This window comes from Notolepis coatsorum (genome assembly GCF_963971535.1).
Source record: "Notolepis coatsorum genome assembly, chromosome: 9".
NCBI classification, from domain to species: domain Eukaryota; kingdom Metazoa; phylum Chordata; class Actinopteri; order Aulopiformes; family Paralepididae; genus Notolepis; species Notolepis coatsorum.
In genome coordinates, this window is record NC_140173.1 from 12,361,479 (window position 1) to 12,382,746 (window position 21,268).

The following is a 21,268-nucleotide window of genomic DNA, read 5'->3' on the forward strand; positions in this document are numbered from 1 at the left end:
ACATCATAATATCAAAAAGCGCACACACACACACGCGCACACACACACACACACACACACACACACACACACACACACACACACACACACACACACACACACACACACACACACACACACACACACACACACACACACACACACACACACACACACACACACACACACACACACACACACACACACACACACACACACACACACACACACACACACACACACACACGGGGTCTAGTCCAAATTAGAGCTCATCCGTGGGTTCCGACCCAGTGTCCCGTGTCCTTCTCAGATCAGAATCCAGCCGGTCCAGCTCAGGTTCGGTAGGCCCCGAGGTTTGTTGAGTTCTTTTTATTTGCAGATCTTTACCAGACTTTAGATAATACAGCAAATAAGTAGGTGTGCTTAGTTATTTCAGTTTGGGCAAAATAATTCATTGTTAGGACATTATCTGCAGTCCAGCTATGTGTGTTTTGGCTAGGTAGGCGGGAGACATGTACTCATTTGTGCCAACAAGCGGAAGAAAGCTGCAATCATTATTTTCTAACCACTGGAGGGCATCAAGGAGTCACTGTAAACAAAGCCTTCTTCCAAACCAAAGCCTCGTCGTGTCTCGCCAAGGTGATCATTTTAAATACAGCCGGTATGAACACAACATAACATCTTGTTGTAGGAGATTTGCTGAAAGAAATAATCGTTTTCATGCAGACACCTACTCCTCCAGACACCTACCCAGGGCACAGCGGCCTGGAAGCCCCCCCCCCCCTCCTACAGACACCTACCCAGGGCACAGCAGCCTGGAAGCCCCCCCCCCCCTCCTACAGACACCTACCCAGGGCACAGCGGCCTGGAAGCCCCCCCCCCCCTCCTACAGACACCTACCCAGGGCACAGCGGTCTGGAAGCCCCCCCCCCCCTCCTACAGACACCTACCCAGGGCACAGCGGTCTGGAAGCCCCCCCCTCCTACAGACACCTACCCAGGGCACAGCGGTCTGGAAGCCCCCCCCCCCCCCCCCCCCCCCCCCTCCTACAGACACCTACCCAGGGCACAGCGGTCTGGAAGCCCCCCCCCCCCCCCCCCCCCTCCTACAGACACCTACCCAGGGCACAGCGGTCTGGAAGCCCCCCCCCCCCCCCCCCCCTCCTACAGACACCTACCCAGGGCACAGCGGCCTGGAAGCCCCCCCCCCCCCCCTCCTACAGACACCTACCCAGGGCACAGCGGTCTGGAAGCCCACCCCCCCCCCCCCCCCCTCCTACAGACACCTACCCAGGGCACAGCTGAGGGCGGCGGCCTTGCGCAGGCCGTCCAGACTCAGACAGATGGTGTCTCTCTCCCTCTGGCTCTGCTCCTTCACGCCCTCCGCTCCCAGGATGAAGGCCAGGCCCTTGGAGCTGCCGGCCATGCGGCCCGTCAGCGGGGTGGACAACACGTCCATCAGGTTCTTCCACACGCCTGTCAGGATGTAGCGGGAGAACACGGCACCTGGAACACACACACACACACACACACGTAAACACACACGTGTCGTGAGATCCCACAAATGAATGGGAAATGCACTTGCCGTCGTCTCTAGACAAGAAGATAGATGGCAATTTCCTGGCAGATACGGACCAGCTAGCCGGAGTTTTAAGCTAGGCTAGTGGTCTGAATCCGCTGAGCTAGGCTAGTGGTCTGAATCCGCTGAGCTAGGCTAGTGGTCTGAATCCGCTGAGCTAGGCTAGTGGTCTGAATCCGCTGAGCTAGGCTAGTGGTCTGAATCCGCTGAGCTAGGCTAGTGGTCTGAATCCGCTGAGCTAGGCTAGTGGTCTGAATCCGCTGAGCTAGGCTAGTGGTCTGAATCCGCTGAGCTAGGCTAGTGGTCTGAATCCGCTGAGCTAGGCTAGTGGTCTGAATCCGCTGAGCTAGGCTAGTGGTCTGAATCCGCTGAGCTAGGCTAGTGGTCTGAATCCGCTGAGCTAGGCTAGTGGTCTGAATCCGCTGAGCTAGGCTAGTGGTCTGAATCCGCTGAGCTAGGCTAGTGGTCTGAATCCGCTGAGCTAGGCTAGTGGTCTGAATCCGCTGAGCTAGGCTAGTGGTCTGAATCCGCTGAGCTAGGCTAGTGGTCTGAATCCGCTGAGCTAGGCTAGTGGTCTGAATCCGCTGAGCTAGGCTAGCTTGCAGCCGGATAGCTTTCTACTGTACGCACAGAGAGGAAATTGGTATCCATCTTCTTGTCTGACTCTGGAGAAGACAAAAAGTGTTGTGTGTGTGTGTGTAGATAGTATTATTTTGTATTATTGTGTATGTAAGACACAAATAATACATTATTGTGTAATGTATGTGTGTGGGTTTTTATAGTTGAAACGTATAAGTTCAGTCTAGTGTTTTTGATTTAATGTTCCGCTGTCATCCTCTAACAGAATAATCACCTCTTTTGTCATTGTCAGCTATTTGTGCGAGTGTGAGTTGAATAAATTGGTTATTTTTGTGATACAAAAGCCTCTCCTTCCTTTGAGTTACTGTAAATCTCCACGCGGGGTTCCCATTAACCCTTTCGCTGCCACACGACAGAAGGTTAACCCTTTACTATCACCGACTGTCGGTTGTGTGGGTTAACCTGCTGTTGTGTGGCAGTGAAAAGGTTAACCTTCTGTGAATTGTCTCAGTGAAAGGGTTAACCGTTTTGGTAGTGCGGCAGTGAAAGGGTTAAAGTTAAACTGCAAGACTGTCCTTCACATCATCACATTGTAGTGGGTGCTATGGACATAATTCACCATTGTATTGTTTTGATGTATTGATGGGGCACTGTCACTTTAAGGAGGTTGGTTTTGGGGTTGGGCTTAGAGAAGACGCGCTGGTGGGATGTCATTGATCAAATGTTTGGTTACTACGAGCTGTCAGAGGCTAGCACGGCATAGATCCGACAGCTGTCACTTGTGCTATAAATGTAATAAATGACACACAGCTTTGTGTTGTCGCAAGATAGAAATTGTGCGTTTCTCCTTTCCGACGATTTCTACGACATCATAATAACAAAGCCATGTCTGCTTTCCTACAGCTCACCTGCAAGGTGTTAAGTGGGGGAGGGGTTAGGTATATTGCAATGGTCCCTGGGTCCAGCATGCATCGTTAACAGAAACAAGCTCCAAGCTCATCATAAATCATCATGGTTCATAAGACATAGATTTGAAAAGTATCCGCTGTGATGGCTTATTTTGAAGGTATGCACTTGTACTTTCATATCATGTAAACACATATAATAATTTCTAATCATCCAAACTGCACCACTCAAAACGTCAGCGGTGCCAGCGAGGTGCTGACCTGCCATGACAGTGTCGCTGGCAGCCTTGTCAGAGCTGAAGGGAGACTGGCTGGAGGCCCTTCTGATCAGCTGTCCTCCTATAGCACTGCTACCCAGACCATCAATATCTGAGAGAGAGAGAGAGAGAGAGAGAGAGAGAGAGAGAGAGAGAGAGAGAGAGAGAGAGAGAGAGAGAGAGAGAGAGAGGGGGGCGGGGAGAGAGGGCGAGGTAGAGGGAGGTAGAGGGAGAGAGAGTGAGAGAGAGAGAGAGAGATAGAGGGAGGGAGGGGAGAGAGAGAGCAATGGCATGGTAGATGGAGAGAAAGAGAGAGAGTGAGGTAGAGGGAGAGAGAGTGCGGGAGAGAGCGAAAGAGGGAGAGAGAGAGGGGGAGAGAGAGAGCGGGCGAGGTAGAGGGAGAGAGAGGGAGACAGAGAAAGAGATAGAGACAAAGAGCGATACAGAGAGAGAGAAAGAAAGAGAGAGAAAAGGGGGGCATGGGGATAAACAGGAATGAAAAGAGAGGGGGTCAATGAAGGTAAGTTCAAGTTCAAGTTTCAAGATTGCTTTTATTTGTCACATATAAAGTGCATGTACATTACAGTGAAATGCTTGGTTCTGTATGAGCCCCTGAGACTGTGCTTCATACAGTAAAAAAAGTAAGTAAAAGAGGAATAAGTCCCAACACTATACAATAACAATATATATACAATATACAAACTAAAGTACAACCTAAGTACAACCTAAATACAATGAAGTAAAAATGCATACAATGAGGTACAAAAACTTAAAAAAAAAGGCAAGATGCAAAATGAGGTATGGGTTAAATCTCTTTAATAAATAGATAAATATAGGGCGGCCGGGTGGTGCAGCGGACTAAGCGTCTGCCTACCACCACAGAGCCAGTGGGATCGAATCCAGCTGTGGTGCTTCCGGGTTGGCCGACCGTCCATACTAACACAATTGGCAGTGTTAGCGGGTGGGAAACCGGCGAGGGTGGGTCCTGGTCGTTGTAAACAGCGACTCCTACAGTTCGGTCGGGGCGCCTGCACAGCGAGGGAAGGATCTGTGGGAGGTAGTGTGACCTTCCACACGTTGCACTCTCCCAGTGAGAGTCCGCGCTGCCAGGTGAAAAGAAGCTGTGGGCTGGCTACACATGTGTCGGAGGAAGCATGTGATAGTCTCCGCCCTCCCAGACCGCCGGTAGGGGGTAGAGTGCATAGATATATATAGAACACTAGATAGCTTACCCGCGCTGCCGGCCAATGGAGAGCGACGTCACTGAACCGCCGCCATCTTGCCCAGGTCAGCCTTGAGTGAGAGTGTGTGAGCTGCACAGACAAAAATACTCATAACTCGCTGAAATATTGACGGATTTACAAACGGTTTGGTTTATTACAAGCATTATTAACGTGGCTATGATTCAAGCGGTTTGTAAAAATCTTAAAAAAAAAGAAAATTAAGTATGCAGTATCATAACTACATCTTTGATGTTTATACCAAACCAACCCGTTTGTAAATCCGTGAATATTTCAGCGAGTTATGAGTATTTTGTCTGTGCAGCTCACTCACTCTCACTCAAGGCTGACCTGGGCAAGATGGCGGCGGTTCAGTGACGCTGGTGACTCCGCCTTAAAGTGGAAATGAAGCAGTGCGATAAATACATATTCATAGCATCACATTAGTATTTAGATAAGCCACAGAAGAAATCACGTTATAAAAATAAGCAGTTTCTAAGAAAAAACGATTTGTTGTGTGCATTTCTGAAGCATTTAGCATTATGGGCGCGGCCATTTTGTTGCTGACGTCATGCCGCTGGTTGGGTGTATACACTGCTGGTTAGCTGCCTATAGTGAATGGGTCAGTCAGTAAATAAAATGTTGCCTACAAAACAACGGGACCGCGGTGGTTCTGTTTGTATTGCTCCTGGCTGTTCAAACTAATTTTACCATGTGAGAGAGAGGAAAGTTGGTTAATTTCCACAAACTACCAGTGAAAAAAACAGTGTTGTTGGCACGTTGGCTCAGGCTGGCTGCACTCAGGCGGCGCGACCAGCCTGTTGGACAGGGAATGAGGATCTGCAGAGAACACTTCATTGCCTCGGATTATGTTGTTGGGGGTGGAAGGTTTGTCCAGAAGACCACTAATCAGCTGAAGCCTGATGCGGTTCCCTCGGTCTTCGACAGACAGACCGGCGTTAGCTCTCGGGAGCGATCGCTAGCTAGTTGGCACCAGCCGGGGACCGGAGTCAGCCATGACGTCAGCAACAAAATGGCGGCGCCCATGTTGAAAACAGGGATATTATATTTGATTTTTCAGACAAATAAGATAGATTTCACATTTGATTATAGAACCCTGTCTTACACAAGGTACACAACAAACAAACTAGGATCACATTGCTCACTGCTTCATTTCCACTTTAAGCTATCTAGTGTTCTATATAGATTCAAGATTCAAGATTCAAGAGTTTTAATTGTCACGGCATACAGGTATACAATGAAATGCGGCTGGTCTTGCCCGCGACGATGTGCAATACAGTGGTACAACATATAATAGAATCCAATAAAAATACAGTGGTACAACATATTAATAGAATCCAATAAAACAGTGCAATAAACAGGCACATGGTGTGCCATCTCGGTATCTGTACATTAGTATTTACAGAGCATATAGGACATGCTAGTTAGCTTTAGTAGTGCAATACACTGTTCCTGATGTTATACTACTTTAAGTGGCCTTTCCTCTGGCCATAAGTGTGCGTGTGTGCGGCATGAGTGTTAAAGTGGCTGCTAGTGTGTGAGCGTGCTCAGCGTGCGTGTCGTGTATGTACTTGTGTGTGGATAGTTCAGTTTCGGTGTCTCTCAATGTTCATTGTTCAAGGCTCTGATGGCCTGGGGGAAGAAGCTTAGCCTAAGCCTCTCCGTCTTAGTCTCTAGAATTCGCAGGCGTCTGCCTGACCTCAGCAGCTGGAACAGGCTGTTATTGGGGTGGTGGGGGTCTTTCATTATCCTGCAGGCTCTGGATCTGCACCTCTTGTCGTATAGAGCCTGCAGGGGAGGTAGCGCAATACCCGTGGTACGCTCGGCTGAGCGCACCACTCTCTGTAGGGCCTTCTTGTCCTGTGCCGTGCTGTTCCCATACCAGGCAGTGATGTTTCCGGTCAAGATGCTCTCTACAGCTCCTGAGTAGAAGGACTGGAGTATCTTCCCCGATACTCTGAACTTCCTTAACTGTCTCAGGTGGTAGAGGCGCTGCTTCGCTTTCTTTACTACTGTGGCTATGTGTGTTGACCATGTCAGGTCCTCTGAGATGTGGACCCCCAGGTACTTGAAGCTGCTCACCCTGTCCACGGTAGCCCCGTTAATCCTCAGTGGTGTGTGTGTCTCCCGCTGTCCTCTCCTATAATCCACGATCAGCTCCTTGGTTTTACCAATGTTCAGGAGCAGGCTGTTGTCCTGGCACCAACGTTCCAGTACCTCAACCTCCTCCCGGTAGGCCTTCTCGTCGTTGTCCGAGATCAGCCCCACCACCACCGTGTCGTCGGCGAACTTCACAATGGAGTTGGAGCTGAACTTGGCCACACAGTCGTGTGTGTAGAGTGAGTACAGCAGGGGGCTTAGAACACAGCCCTGGGGGGACCCGATGCTCAGGGTGATGGTGTTGGAGGTCTGACCCCCCACCCTGACCGCCTGGGGTCTTTCACTCAGAAAGTCCAGTACCCAGGCGCTCAGGGCGGAGCTCAGGCCTAGCTCGATCAGCTTGTCCACCAGTCTGGTGGGGACTATGGTGTTGAACGCTGAGCTGTAGTCAATGAACAACAGTCTCACATAGCCCCCCTTCTGACGGTCAAGGTGGGAGAGAGTGCTGTGCAGTACCTGGGAGACCGCGTCATCAGTGGACCTGTTTGTCCTGTATGCAAATTGCATAGGGTCCATATCACTGGGGAGAGAGGCACAAATGTGGTCCTTGACCAGCCTCTCGAAACATTTCATGACCACAGAGGTGAGTGCCACCGGTCTGTAATCATTTGGACATGTTGGGGAGGGTTTCTTCGGTACAGGGATGATGGTAGACATCTTGAAGCAGGCAGGGACTACTGACTCCGCCAGGGATTGATTAAATATGGCGGTGAACACCGGGGCAAGCTGGTTTGCACAGGACTTAAGTATGCGTCCTGTTATACCATCTGGGCCTGCAGCCTTCCTGGTGTTCACCTGCATAAATGCTCTTCTCACACTGTGTTCCGACAACGAGAGAGCGCCCCCGCCCCCCCGCGGTTGCCCCCCCCCCTCCACAACAGCCGGTGCGCCAGTGACGTCACTAGCCAGAGGGCTAGCGGCGACACTGTCTACACCGAACCGAGCGTAGAAGGAGTTGAGTTTGTCCGCTAGAGAGGCGTCGTCGCTCCCCATTGAGGGGGCGCTGACTTTGTAGTCAGTTATTGTCTTCAGTCCCCTCCACAAGCCTCTTGTGTCGTTTTGTGCCATTTGTGTCTCCAGTTTCTCAGCATATGTCCTCTTAGCAAGTTTAACAGCCTTGCGCAGAGTGTAGACTGAAGCCTTGTATTCTTCCATATTTCCTGACTCTCTGCCCAGGTTATAAGCCGTGGTGCGTGAGTTTAGGGCTGTTCTTATAGTGCTGTCCACCCAAGGTTTCTGGTTTGGGAAAACCCGCGCCGTCTTTGTGAGGACAATGCCGTCTGCCACTGTAGTTATGTAGCTTACAACGGTATCAGCATACTCGCTGACGTCACTGGCGCTTCCTTCAAACATGTCCCAGTCTGTATCCTTGAACGCGTCACGGAGCTCGGCCTCTGATTCGTCAGACCACTTTTTTGTCTCACGTGACACGACGACTTCGCGTGATCTCTGTTTGTATGCTGGGATTAAAAAGATGGAGTCGTGATCGCTCGCGCTTACAGAGCCCATCAGTGGCGGAGCCGCTACAGCCTTGTAGGCAGCTCTGAACGGGGTGTAGCAGTGGTCGAGTGTGTTCCCCCCTCTTGTGGAGCAGGCGATGTGCTGAAAAAAGGTCGGCATCACTTTTTTCAGGTTTGCCTGGTTGAAATCACCAGTCACTATCGTCGCGGCTTCCGGGTGCTTGATCTGCTGTTTGTTGATGTGGTCGTGTAATTCCCCCAGCGCTTTGCCGGTATTTGCCTGTGGATGAATATACACAACGGATATAATGACCGCGGTAAATTCACGGGGTAGGTGGTACGGCCTGCACAGGATTTGGAGATGTTCCATATCTGGGGAGCATGAACTTGAGAGGACATGTACTTCCTTGGGATTAACCCAGAGATTGTTCGTGAGGATGCAGACCCCACCTCCGACGCTCTTCCCAGAGGATGCCGTGCGATCTGCTCTCAGGACGGTGAAATTGTCCGATGGAGAGACGCTGTTGTCCGGCGTCGCTGGCTTGAGCCATGTCTCAGTGAAACACATGATATTAACGTCTCTCATCTCCCGTTGGAATCGGACCCTCGCTCTCAAGTCGTCCATCCTTCCCTCCAACGAACGTGCATTCGCCAGAAAGATGGATGGAATTGCTGGACGGTAAGCAGATCTTTTTAATCTAAGTCTGATACCGCCTCGTCTACCTCTATGTTTCTTTCTGCCGTTTCCTTTGTTGTTGTCGTTCTCCCGCTTGATTTCTGTTAGCCCTTCTGGGCATAAAGTGTCTCCCAACTCCAATTTGAGTCCGGAGTTTAGGTCCATAAGTGTCTGGCGGTCGTATGACATACCCGCCAGTGATGTCTTAATAAAAAAAGTCGAAAAAACAAACATAATAGCTAAAAATTTGCACAATCGTCGCGGAGCTAAACCAAAGGCGACTGACCGGGGTCGCGCCATAGTAATAATAATTGGTAATATATCTATGGTAGAGTGCGCAACGACCAGGAAGGGGATTGGGAATTGGCATAACGACTAACATTGGGAGGGGAGAAAAACGGAAAAAGAAGGGGGAAAAGATAATAAAACATTTTAATTAAATAGAAATAGATAAATATGATATAGTGTTAAAGTGTTTAAAGTGTCTAAAGTGAGTGTTACGATGAGTGTTTGTTTAAAGTGAGTGTGTGCATGTGTGTGCAATGAGTGTAGATGGATGGGTTGATGTTACATAGTGTGTGCGTGCGTATGTGTATGTGTGTGATGATGTGTGTGTGTGTATGTTTTTTATTACATCCTGTCATGTATATAATGTTGTGTTTTGTGTGGACCTAACATCATATTGGGGGCGACAGTGGCTCGGTAGGTATGAATGAATGAATGAATGAAAACTTTATTTAACAGATTGCAGAATGGGTACAATACAGTACGGCTCAATACATACAATTGTTAAGGGGATGCAGACCTGAGAAAGACGTTTGTCTTGTTTCCATCAGGGTCCCCCATTTTCAATTCATATAGACATATATGACATACATGACATACAGATAGTCAGTACTGCTACATCTATACATTTATGACATACCAGATTTGCAAATACAGTACTGTTTGTGATACAGAAGGAGTCAAGAAAAGGGAGTATATACATTTGACGTAGAAACTGTACATTGGAGGTTGGGTGGGGGGGGTTGGGTACATTGGGATATTGACAACCATACTGGGTAATTTACATTGGAGGTGGTTGGGGGGGGGGGGGGGGGGCGGGGGGCATACTGTATAAACAAGTAACACTGTACATTGAGGGGGGGGGGGGGAGGAGACACTGTACAAACAAACACAATTGTACATTGAACTATTGACAAAACCATACTAGGTAAATGACTGTACATTGGAGGGGGTTGGAATGATTGGGTTAGGATATTTACAGGGGCCAGTGTTGAATTGCAGTCTCCCGTAGGTGTCCCTTGAGAGAGGTTTTGAAAGTGGGTAGTGATCCACATTCCTTTACAGCTTTGGGTAGGGCGTTCCACATTGATGTGGCATAATTGCGAAACGTGTTTAGTCCCTTATTTGAGCCGAATCTGGGTTTGACATGATTTGTGGAGCTCCCTCTGGTGTTGTGATCGTGGTATTCACTGACCTTTGGGAAGTATTTTGACATGTACATGGGTACCTTGGTCGTGTAGTGTATCTTGTAGACCAGGCCCATTGCAAGTTGTTGTACTCTGTCGTCTACTCTAAGCCATCCTAGGTTGTCGAAGTGGGCAGGGGTGAGGTGGGTTCTAGGAGTAAGGTCAAGCAGTAGTCTGACCAGTTTGTTTTGAGATGTTTGTAATTTTGTTTTTAGCGCCTTTGAGGTGCTTTGGTACCATGAGGTGCAAGCATAGTCGTAGTACCCCTGAATGAGTGCTCCTGCCAGAGTCTTCAGGGTGTTCTTGTTTACCAGAGAGGAGATCCGGTACAAGAATCGAGTTCGTTGGTTGACTTTTTTTATTACATTGGATGCCATTTTGTCACAGGAGAGATTAGCCTCTAGGATGGACCCCAGGTAGGTAATTTCATCTTTCCTTGTGACAATATTGTCACCCACTGTAACTGAGAAGCCGTCGGTCTTGCTGAGTTTGTTATTTGAACCGAAGAGAATGGACTCTGTTTTGCCCATGTGTAATGATAGTTTGTTATCAGCGAGCCATATGCAGATTCTGCCTAGTTCCGAGCTGAGGGTTTTTTCAACCTGTAACTTGTTCTTGTCAGAGACCAGCAGGGCTGAGTCGTCCGCAAACAGGAACAAGTTGCAGTCACAAGCTGACGACATGTCATTTGCATAAATTAGGAACAGTAGCGGTCCTAGTATGCTTCCTTGTGGAACACCACAGCTCACTGTGAGGGGGGGGGATAGGGTACCGTTTACCTCCACCATCTGTTCCCTCCCCTCAAGGTAGGATTGCATCCAGCTCACTGATAGACTATCAAAACCAATTGCTTTTAGCTTGTCAATCAGAATGGAGTGATTGACCGTGTCAAAGGCCTTTTGTAGGTCCAGCATGACCATGCCGCAGTATTTGCCTGCGTCCACCTCTTGTTTGATGTGGTCATTCAAATAGAGAAGGCATGTGTCAGTGGAGTGGGATGTTCTGAAGCCAGATTGGAATTCGTAGATTAGATTTTTTTCCGCTAGGTACTTTTCGACCTGTTCGTAGACTATTTTTTCCATGACTTTCGAGATGGAGGTGAGAATAGAAACAGGGCGGTAGTTGCCTGGGTCTAATTTGCTGCCCTTTTTGTGCAGAGGGGTCACCCTCGCAATTTTGAAGTCCTTGGGGACGTGTCCCTGTTTTATGGAGAGGTTTATTATGTGTGTGATGATTGGTGTGATGGCGGCTGCTGAGTCTCTGAGGAATTTGGAGGGGATGTTGTCATGGCCAGTGGCCTTGTTAGGTTGGAGGGCGCTCAGTTTATTGAGTACCTCATCTGTTGTTACCGTTTCCAGCTTGAAGTCGTCCTTGCGGACCCCTAGGTTTTTGTAGAAAGCTACTATGTGTTCTACCCCATAAAGCCCTGAGTGGGAGGGTAGTTTGTTTACCAGTGTTGTGGCTATGTTGGTAGAGCAGTCGTCTGGTAATCCAGAGGTTCCCGGTTCGATTCCCGCTCCTCCCGGGCAGCGTGTCGAAGTGTCCTTGTGCAAGACACTTAACCCCTAACTGCTCCCGATGAGCAGGTTGGCACCTTGCATGGTTGCCTCTGCCATCGGTGTGTGAATGGGTAAAATGTGAGGAACAAATTGTAAAGCGCTTTGGATAAAAGCTGCTATATAAATGCAGCCATTTACCATTTACAATAGGGATGTTCGATATTGGCTTTTTTACCGATATCCGATATACCGATATTGTCCAACTCTTAATTTCCGATACCGATATCAACCGATAACGATATATGGAGGGTTTCACCCCCAAAAAACTGAATAATTTCAGGTAATTAACATTACATATCTCTTGTTGTGGAATTAACAGTATCCATACTTTTGACAATAAATAAAATAAGAATTTGTTCTTACTTGCTTAACTGGGTAAATAAAGGTTAAATAAAGCTACAAAAAAAGTTTATTTGAAAACTGATACCGATATTTTCCGATATTACATTTTAATGCCAATATCGGCCGATAATATCGGTAGGCCGATAATATCGGACATCCCTAATTTACAACATGATGTTTTGGAGACTTGTGTGGACCATGTTCTACCCTTCAAACACCAACCTGTCAGCAGGGTGATGAGGGGCAGAGAGTGGTCTTCAGGGGAGCCCCGGTAGCCCGCCTCTCCAAGGAGGTTCCTCTCCAATACCTGCTGGTACAGCTCCTCGATCCAGGCCTGGGACAGCACCACCAGAACCCCACTGCTCTGGATCACACCGACAAAATCCTTCTGCAGAGGACAGACAGAATATACTTCTATCCTGTTCTATTCTCTGGATCAGACACAGGCTAGGCTTCTCTACTCTACTCTACTCTACTCTGTTCGACTCAACTCTACTCTACTCTGTTCGACTCTACTCTACTCTACTCTACTCTACTCTGTTCGACTCTACTCTACTCTACTCGCCAGCCTGACGATTGGGGTCAAGGGTGTCAACAATAGTCGTCACAGCATGGAACTATTCTATAGACACTTTTTGGACAACATAAACAATCTAAATGGACCAAAGTGTATTTCCTGTTACACCTGTTTGTTAATAATATCAAGAGCTGACAGGACATTTACATTGTTTTATGTTAAACACATGAGACCCAGATCTCTTTTTCATGCATGAGCTGTTCACAATAAGACATAAAAAAACACTTTGGACAAACAAGTACAGTTCCGAAAGCAACATCTAAAATACCAGAGTTAAAAACTTTAAAATCTTCTAAGGTAATGAAATACACTTGGGTCCAAGGTGTTTCCCTATCAACGCAATTCCACTGAAAAGGTTGATTCTATTCTACTAACCAGGCTCCCTGTGGGAGGTGGTAGTTGTACTAACCAGGCTGACTGTGGGAGGTGGTAGTTGTACTAACCAGGCTGATTATGGGAGGTGGTAGTTGTACTAACCAGGCTGACTATGGGAGGTGGTAGTTGTACTAACCAGGCTGACTATGGGAGGTGGTAGTTGTACTAACCAGGCTGATTATGGGAGGTGGTAGTTGTACTAACCAGGCTGACTGTGGGAGGTGGTAGTTGTACTAACCAGGCTGACTGTGGGAGGTGGTAGTTGTACTAACCAGGCTGATTATGGGAGGTGGTAGTTGTACTAACCAGGTTGACTGTGGGAGGTGGTAGTTGTACTAACCAGGCTGACTATGGGAGGTGGTAGTTGTACTAACCAGGCTGACTGTGGGAGGTGGTAGTTGTACTAACCAGGCTGACTATGGGAGGTGGTAGTTGTACTAACCAGGCTGATTATGGGAGGTGGTAGTTGTACTAACCAGGCTGACTGTGGGAGGTGGTAGTTGTACTAACCAGGCTGATTATGGGAGGTGGTAGTTGTACTAACCAGGCTGACTGTGGGAGGTGGTAGTTGTACTAACCAGGCTGACTGTGGGAGGTGGTAGTTGTACTAACCAGGCTGACTGTGGGAGGTGGTAGTTGTACTAACCAGGCTGACTGTGGGAGGTGGTAGTTGTACTAACCAGGCTGACTATGGGAGGTGGTAGTTGTACTATGCCATATATGTATAAAATCCAGAACCACTGGATCAAACGTGTGCAACTATAAAAATGACCAATCCATTTTTGTATCCGTTAAGTGAGCAGACATTTGCGGTTGCAGATAGTTATTGGATGTGTGCGGACAATATTCTGCGAAATGAACTTCCACCACGATGGGTAGGCATGTGTGCCCTGTTAAGACTAAAAATGTATGTAGTCTTAATGTATGAAGGAGTGAGTGAGATGATTCAAGTGGATGAAGCTTTAAATAAGCTTGATAGAACAAGGAGAGGCCTGTGGTCTCCTGGGCCCTCATTCATCAACCTGACTTACGCACAGATATGTGCTTAACCTGTGCGTACGACCATTTCTAAGCAAAGAGTGGGATTCATCAATTTCAACTTGAACTTAACTTCGTGCTTATGTGTACGCACAGCTCGGAGCACACTTAGCTGACGCCCAGTGGTAGAATATGGGGACTGCAGACGGACGGCATAGATCAGTTGCATGCATTAGTTTCAACGCGGGAATAGGCTTGACTGACGTGTTCTGTATGACCCCCGTAATTCATTATAGTTCATTGTGAAATAGCGATATTAGTGTAATTATTGTCAAACCCTAAATAGCATGTGGAATAGGTCTTTCTCTCCGAATGAATGCAGGTTTATATATATAGCGTTATCGGGTGCAGTGACTGCGCTCGCAGGAACCGTTTTCAGAGATAGCATCAGATAGGGATGAATGAATGAATGAGGGGCAGTCTAATTGCAGAGAGAACATAATATTAACTAGAGTCCACTACCCGAGACACCTCCTTCATTTGTACCGCAATTTGGGACCCAGATTGGAGCTATGAGCTTAAAAGCTTTTCCGTGCTTATTTGAGAAGGTCCAGCTGCAGAGCCGGAGAGACAGACAGCAGAGAGACACACAGTGTGTGTGTGTGACCACTAGTCTCCTAGTAGAGACCCCCCCCCCCCCCCCTCTGGACCACCTCCCAGTAGAGACCCCCCCCCCTCTGGACCACCTCCTAGTAGAGACAAGTTTTCTGAAATGTATGTTTATATATGCAAATGAGGCACTTCCCCATTAAATATGTGGACATTTATGGATGCAATAAGGCAAAATGAAGTAAAATGAACAACTAAATGTGTGTTATTGATGTTTTATTGTCACTAGTTTCATAGAAGACATGTTTAGGAAGCAAAATATAACAAAATCTCAAAATCAACAAAAAAAGTATATTTGCCTATTCACCTGCAGTGTCTCGCCTTAATCCTCAGCTTCGTCTTCTTCCTAGAGAAGTCTTCACTAGGAGGTGGTCCAGAGGGGGGGGGGGGCTGAGTCTCTACTATTAGACTAGTAGTCACACACACGCACGCACACACACACACACACAGTGGAACAGTGTCTGTCTGTCTGTCTGTCTCTCTGCTGTCTGTCTCTCTGCTGTCTCTCTCAAAATAGTATAAGTGCTATCTTGGCCCTGAGAGTTGCTCTCCGGCTCTGCAGCTGGACCTTCTCAAATCAGCACGAAAAAAGCTATAAGCTTATAAAACGATTTAATATGCTAAACTTCGTTTTAAATTCCTTAATTCACTTTTGTTTATTTCATAAAGATTTTCCCGACATAATGCTACTTTCCCCGACCAGATCCGTGACTCTGTTGCGATACAGATGAATTATCTACTCAGAAAGCTTATAAAACTATTTAATATGCTAAACTTTGTTTTTAAATTCTTTAATTCACTTTTGTTTATTTCATAAGGATTTTCCCGACATAATGCTACCTGCCCCGACCAGATCCGTGACTCTGTTGCGATACAGATGAATGATCTACTCAGAATAGTATTATAAAGTGGCTATCTTTTATGCTGTAGATCACTGCTGGTATGTCCATGCAGAACCTTTATTTCAGCGGGGACTGTAGTATTTATTTGACGTTACTGTACAATATATGTGTATTAAAAGACGGAGCTGTCTTTTATTGTATTATAATAATTATTAATATTAAAAATAAATTAAGAAAGGCATTCTTATTCCAGCATGCATTAATGACACTAACGGGCAACGGCAAAACAGTGGTTAATGGTCTTTATTAGTGTTTGCGGTGTCCAGGCAGCAATGGTCTTTTAGGAAGTTAATAGATATAATATCCGACAGTGTACAACACCCTCGGTTTAGTCCATTCTTCCACATTTCATGGGGGTGCCCATTACCGTATATGGTTAATCGGGGCGGTTTTGGTATGCAAATACGTGAAAGTGTGCACGAGCCTCGCCGCAGGGCCAAGGTGATATTTATCATGACAGGTGTGCGTAGAACCTGCGTACGCACGTGTGGTAAATCCCGTTTTTTTTGTGCGTGCACTGATTCTAAATTCTGTGCTTACGTGTGGAAATAGAACATTTTCTACGCCACGTTGATGAATGAGGGCCCTGGAGTAACAGATGGGGTTGTGTTGAATGAAATTAATCAGCCCACTGGCATTCCAAAGGAGTTCAGGGCCTAAAATGTAGTAGAAGCAGGGTTAGCCTCCATCTTTCCATGGATAACAATTAACACAAACGTTAATTGGATTAACTACCTATATTTTAATCAACAAAAATATATGAACTATACACATGCTGCATTCACGGCCATAGGTCAGCAATTACAAGTATAATGACTTGGCAGAATAGACAGGTGTTGAATTGGTTGATGGCGGCCCAGGGCGGAGTCTGTAGCATGTTCGATAAATTTAGTTGTACTTATATTCCAAACAATACCGCAGCCGATGGAAGTTTTGCTGTTGTTATGGAAAAATTGGCAAAACTGAAAACTGAGCTCAAGGTGAACGCTGGCAGTGATGATCTTTCATGGGATTGGCTAGAGCTAAATTTAGGGAAATGGGGTGCCATTTTAGCCAAGATAGCAGTATCTGTGGTAGTGGTACTAATTGTAATCTTCTTGTTGGCATGTTACATTGGACCCTGTGTGACGAGATGGTGTCGAAGGACAATGGACAGACGAATGGACATCGAAATTGGCATACAAGGAGCAATGATGATGAATGGACAAGGTGTACAGCCATCAGCCCCGTATCTGGATCCAGGATACTAGGAAGGACTGACGCAGGAAGAACGAGAAGGGAACAGATGGGAAACAGGTTGAACACTAATGTGGGACAATGTTACTGTTGAATAAAAATGGGAAATGGGGAGATGATGTGTAAGTACACAGGAAAAGGGACGCAAGGGGTCCTGAACAATCACAGTTGTGTGCACTATTACTTAGCAATATTATCAAGATGTTTTCAACATATAAAAGAAAAAGCTTTTAGATGGTAGGTTGGTTTTTGCAAATATACAAGAAAAAGCTTCATATAGTAATCTGCAATATAACAATAATATCTGTTTTAACACTTTGGTTGCCTTGGGTTAAATTCATGATATACCATAGGTTGCCGGCTTTATTTGTCTATGGAGAAGTACCCCTTCTTTGCATGGCTATAACTTTTTAAATTCTATTGCTATATTGCCATTATTAGGGCCCATTCAAAGTCCTATATGTATTGTTCATTGTGTAGCAACGTTAAACTTTTTCATTCACATATTCATAGTAAAGTATGGTCTAATGTATAAGTATGTTTTCATCTCTTTCTGCAGCTTTCTCCAGAACGTGATCTATAGCCCCAAATGCATTATATTGATGATGCAATACAGTTTTATGGCAATCAGCGCGATATAAAAGATTCCAACTAGACGTACTTCTAGAAGTTACTACACGTCATCTGATGTTGACCGGATGGGCTAGGGGGCGTTTATAATTCCGTGGGCAGCGTTATACCAATCATCTAATGTGGGTCAAATGTTGATAATAGCAGTTAGTATCGAAGACGGTAACGTTACACGCTGAAACTCACCCCAGTCTCCGTGCGCCGTTGGGCGATCATCGTAGAGTAGAAGTCTTATCATTATGGGATGTAAATTTACCCGGTCCATCTCCAGCTTGTATAATGGTATATACGTCCAAATCATGTTGTTTATCGAGTTATTGGCAATCGATCACTGTGTAGCGTGATGAGCCAGAGTCCCGGGACCTATAGCGAGTGCCCGGAAGTACTACGGACGTCTAGCACAACCTCTATGGCACATCCTGTTAAGCGATTGCGCCGATCGGCCACCAGATGGCGCTCCTGAACCGCCAGAGAGCTCAGTGGGTCCTGCTGGTGGATCTCAGGCCAGCGGAGGGGACATATGAATCCGATCGCAGATTTTTGAAATATTGATATAAGGACGCTGTACAGCGTCCTCCGGCAACTTGAGCATGGCCAGCAATGGCGTCTAAACACGTTTTATGGCAGTCAAAGTGTTAATAGTAAGATGTTGGTGATGAATAAGTTACAAATAAGGAATGGATTTACTAGTTGTCTATGCTTTGAAAAGGTTCAATTTGTGCATGCTGATGGTTCACAAAAAACAACAATGAAACACAGCATTTCAGGTGTCACTGAGGAAGACACTGGGGCACAAGCTTTTCCTGTAACAAAATCTGCGGTATCAGGTTTTTCCTCTTGCTAATGGAGTGTTTCATTAATGAAAATGTATTGTATAACCAAGGTATATCTGAGGTACATCTTGCATGTTAGTACATTAGTACTGAGTAAAGTGTTATGTTTATACTCATTCATTTAGTCATGTGAAGTATTATTACATATGAATCACTAGTACACAAATATCATTAGTACATATATGTACATCTAGTACATGACAAAATCACGGATAAGTAGTACTTATTCATGGCAATGCCATGAAAGGGAGGATTGTGGTGGCAGAATGCCATATATGTATACCAAAATCCTATATAAAATAGGTTACACACTTATGATTACAGGTCATTACAAAACACATATGGGTTTGATGAAAATGACCATTTGTCAGGTTCCAAGTTGTAATATATGTAAGCATAATTACAGCTGGATAAAACAGACTTCTGAATTTGAGGAATAATAAGACAAAAACACATCACATGTGCAGACACTCAGTTTTGGGACAAACCGTGTCAGAGCTAAAAGACATAAGGGGCCATAAGGAGAACAAGGGATATTTCCAGTGTTCCCCTGTTCACCCACAACACTAGAAGATTGGGAAAGACTAAAGTCTGTGACCTCGGCCAAGTGGCCTGAAATGAACTCACAGACTCTAGTGCAACAATAGACTGGTGAAGACAGCATACGTGGTAGAAAAGATTGCCAAAATCATACGCAGTTAGAAAATGAAAGATTTGGCAAAAACAGAACTATTAACACACACAAATATACACCAAAAATACATTGGTATTCTGGGTACCGAACCACACACACACACACAAAAACAGATATATACACATAGGAACTACACACCCACCAGAGCTCGACCAATAAGAAACACACCCACCTAGATTGCAACATGTCATGTGATGAAAAAGTATAAAGGTGACAGAGTGAGATGACGATGTTAGGATTTTGTTGGATTTTATTGTTAACTCACTGAATAAAAACAGTTTCCTCAAACCGCGGAGATTCCGATCTGAACACAGCTGCCTGGTGTCTTCATTTTCTGATTTATTCTATATTACACAAAGTCAGAGAATTCCACTACAATTGGCGCCCAACGACTGGAAAAGATATTGGGGGTCCGGTCTTCGGGGACCTGTACAGCAGTTCTGCCGGCAGAGAAGGTGAGGAATTTGTATTTCTCTTTATATTAGGATTTTACTGCTGGCTGGGTCTCTGAGGCTGAGCGCTCATTCTTCAAAAAGAACCTAAAAAGTTAAGGCACCCAGGGCCGTGGTTCAGATCGGATGATGTTAATTTTTCTTTCTTTTCTTTAAAAGGCTGTTCAAGTCGACTAACAGTGTATTCTGTTCTTATGATCTGTGATAAAACTGCTTTTTGAGTCAGTAGGTCAATACGAACAAGGTTTTGGTAAACAGAGAGTTACTCTGTGTAGGTGTTATGTAAACAAAGGTAACAGACGACTTTGGTTGTACATAGTGACAGAGGTAACGCCGACTCTGTGTGTTGTGTCACGTTGTTGTAATGATTAGGCTAGGCATGTGTTGTAATGATTAACACTGGTTACGCTGTTGTAATAATCAGGTTAGTCACGGTGTGCGATGACTAGAATTTTCACGTGTTGCAATGTTTAGACAGTTTTAGACCAAGGGAGTGGCCCTGGGGTTTATTTTTAGTTGACATAGGTGACAGGGGTCTCGTGACGAGAGGCTCTGTGCGTATGTATTTGTACTCAGAGGTACTTACAAGTACATCTGGGGTACGGTTTTTATTCTTTTTTCTTTTCTTTGCTTTCTTTCTTTTTTTTGAAAAAGTCTGGGCAAAGCACCAAGAAACATCTGGGTTTCATTTACTTTATATGGTGTGAAAGGACGTGCGTCATCTATTCTTTATTTATGTTGTGGAAGACAGAGTAGACTTCAGAGAGGTTTTGGAGTGGAATGAGAGAAAAAACTCAGAGCAGAGAGACAGTACCCAGGGGTGGAGCTATATGGCACACGAGGGTGGGGGCCGTGGTCTGTGACAAACGGGACGTTCTATTTATAGAAAAAGCACATACAGGCTTTTGAGAATGAACAAACAGTACCCAGTTTTTAACCACTAAATACATTGTGATTCGTCTGAATTGAATAATCATTAATTTGTTGCGTTTCTTTTTCTTCCCTGTTAAACCGGACGGAGCAAACCAACCATGAAATGAGAGAGGATCAAACAGAGGAGATATTTTCAGAGGAGCAGGTCGTATGAGTGCAAATACATCAATGCTTCTCCCTCAGGATATCCTCTGTTTCATTACATGTGAATAGGAGAAGAGACAACAAACAGCCACTTATCTAATATTTATTTTTTGGTTAGTATTTTCATTTAGTTTATAAATTACTTTGTTTTGTGAATTCAGAAGGTGATTACTGGTTGGTTGTGGTACATTGAAAATAACTTAAATGCTGAGTAATAAACAAACTAAATAACTAATTAACTACTAAAATGAATATAACACCAGTCTGCGTAATTGCAAGCTTACATCCAGAAATAAAAGAAAGAATCCAGAAAATATCTATCAAATGGAAAAAGAGGACAAAGTCATTTGCCACGCACTGGCCAGATCATGGGACATTTGATGTCAGCGCTTGTGATGACATGGACATTCGGATAAAAGATTACAAAGCGACGCAGAAAACGGTGAAACGCCAGAAAAAGAGAGAAGAAGAGTTAAAAATATTAGATATTAGAAAAACGCACAGAGAAGCCATCAGGGTTACGAATAATATTAACAAACAAATAGACAGACAAAACGGCAGGACTCTACCCAGCTTTAACAGGGACGATAGCGATCAAAGGGAATTATGAGTGGGAGGGGGAGGGTGTCGAGAATGC

General features: G+C 45.6%; 1 protein-coding gene across 1 annotated transcript in view; it reads right to left on the bottom strand.

Annotated features, from left to right (window-relative positions):
* The window catches only part of arfgef3 (ARFGEF family member 3), a 182,814-nt gene that overhangs the window by 78,488 nt on the left and 83,058 nt on the right, over positions 1-21,268 (bottom strand). The window contains 3 exon segments of the mRNA XM_084321258.1: positions 1,269-1,484; positions 3,303-3,410; positions 12,431-12,596. Coding sequence (XP_084177384.1) covers positions 1,269-1,484; positions 3,303-3,410; positions 12,431-12,596 — 490 coding nt within the window.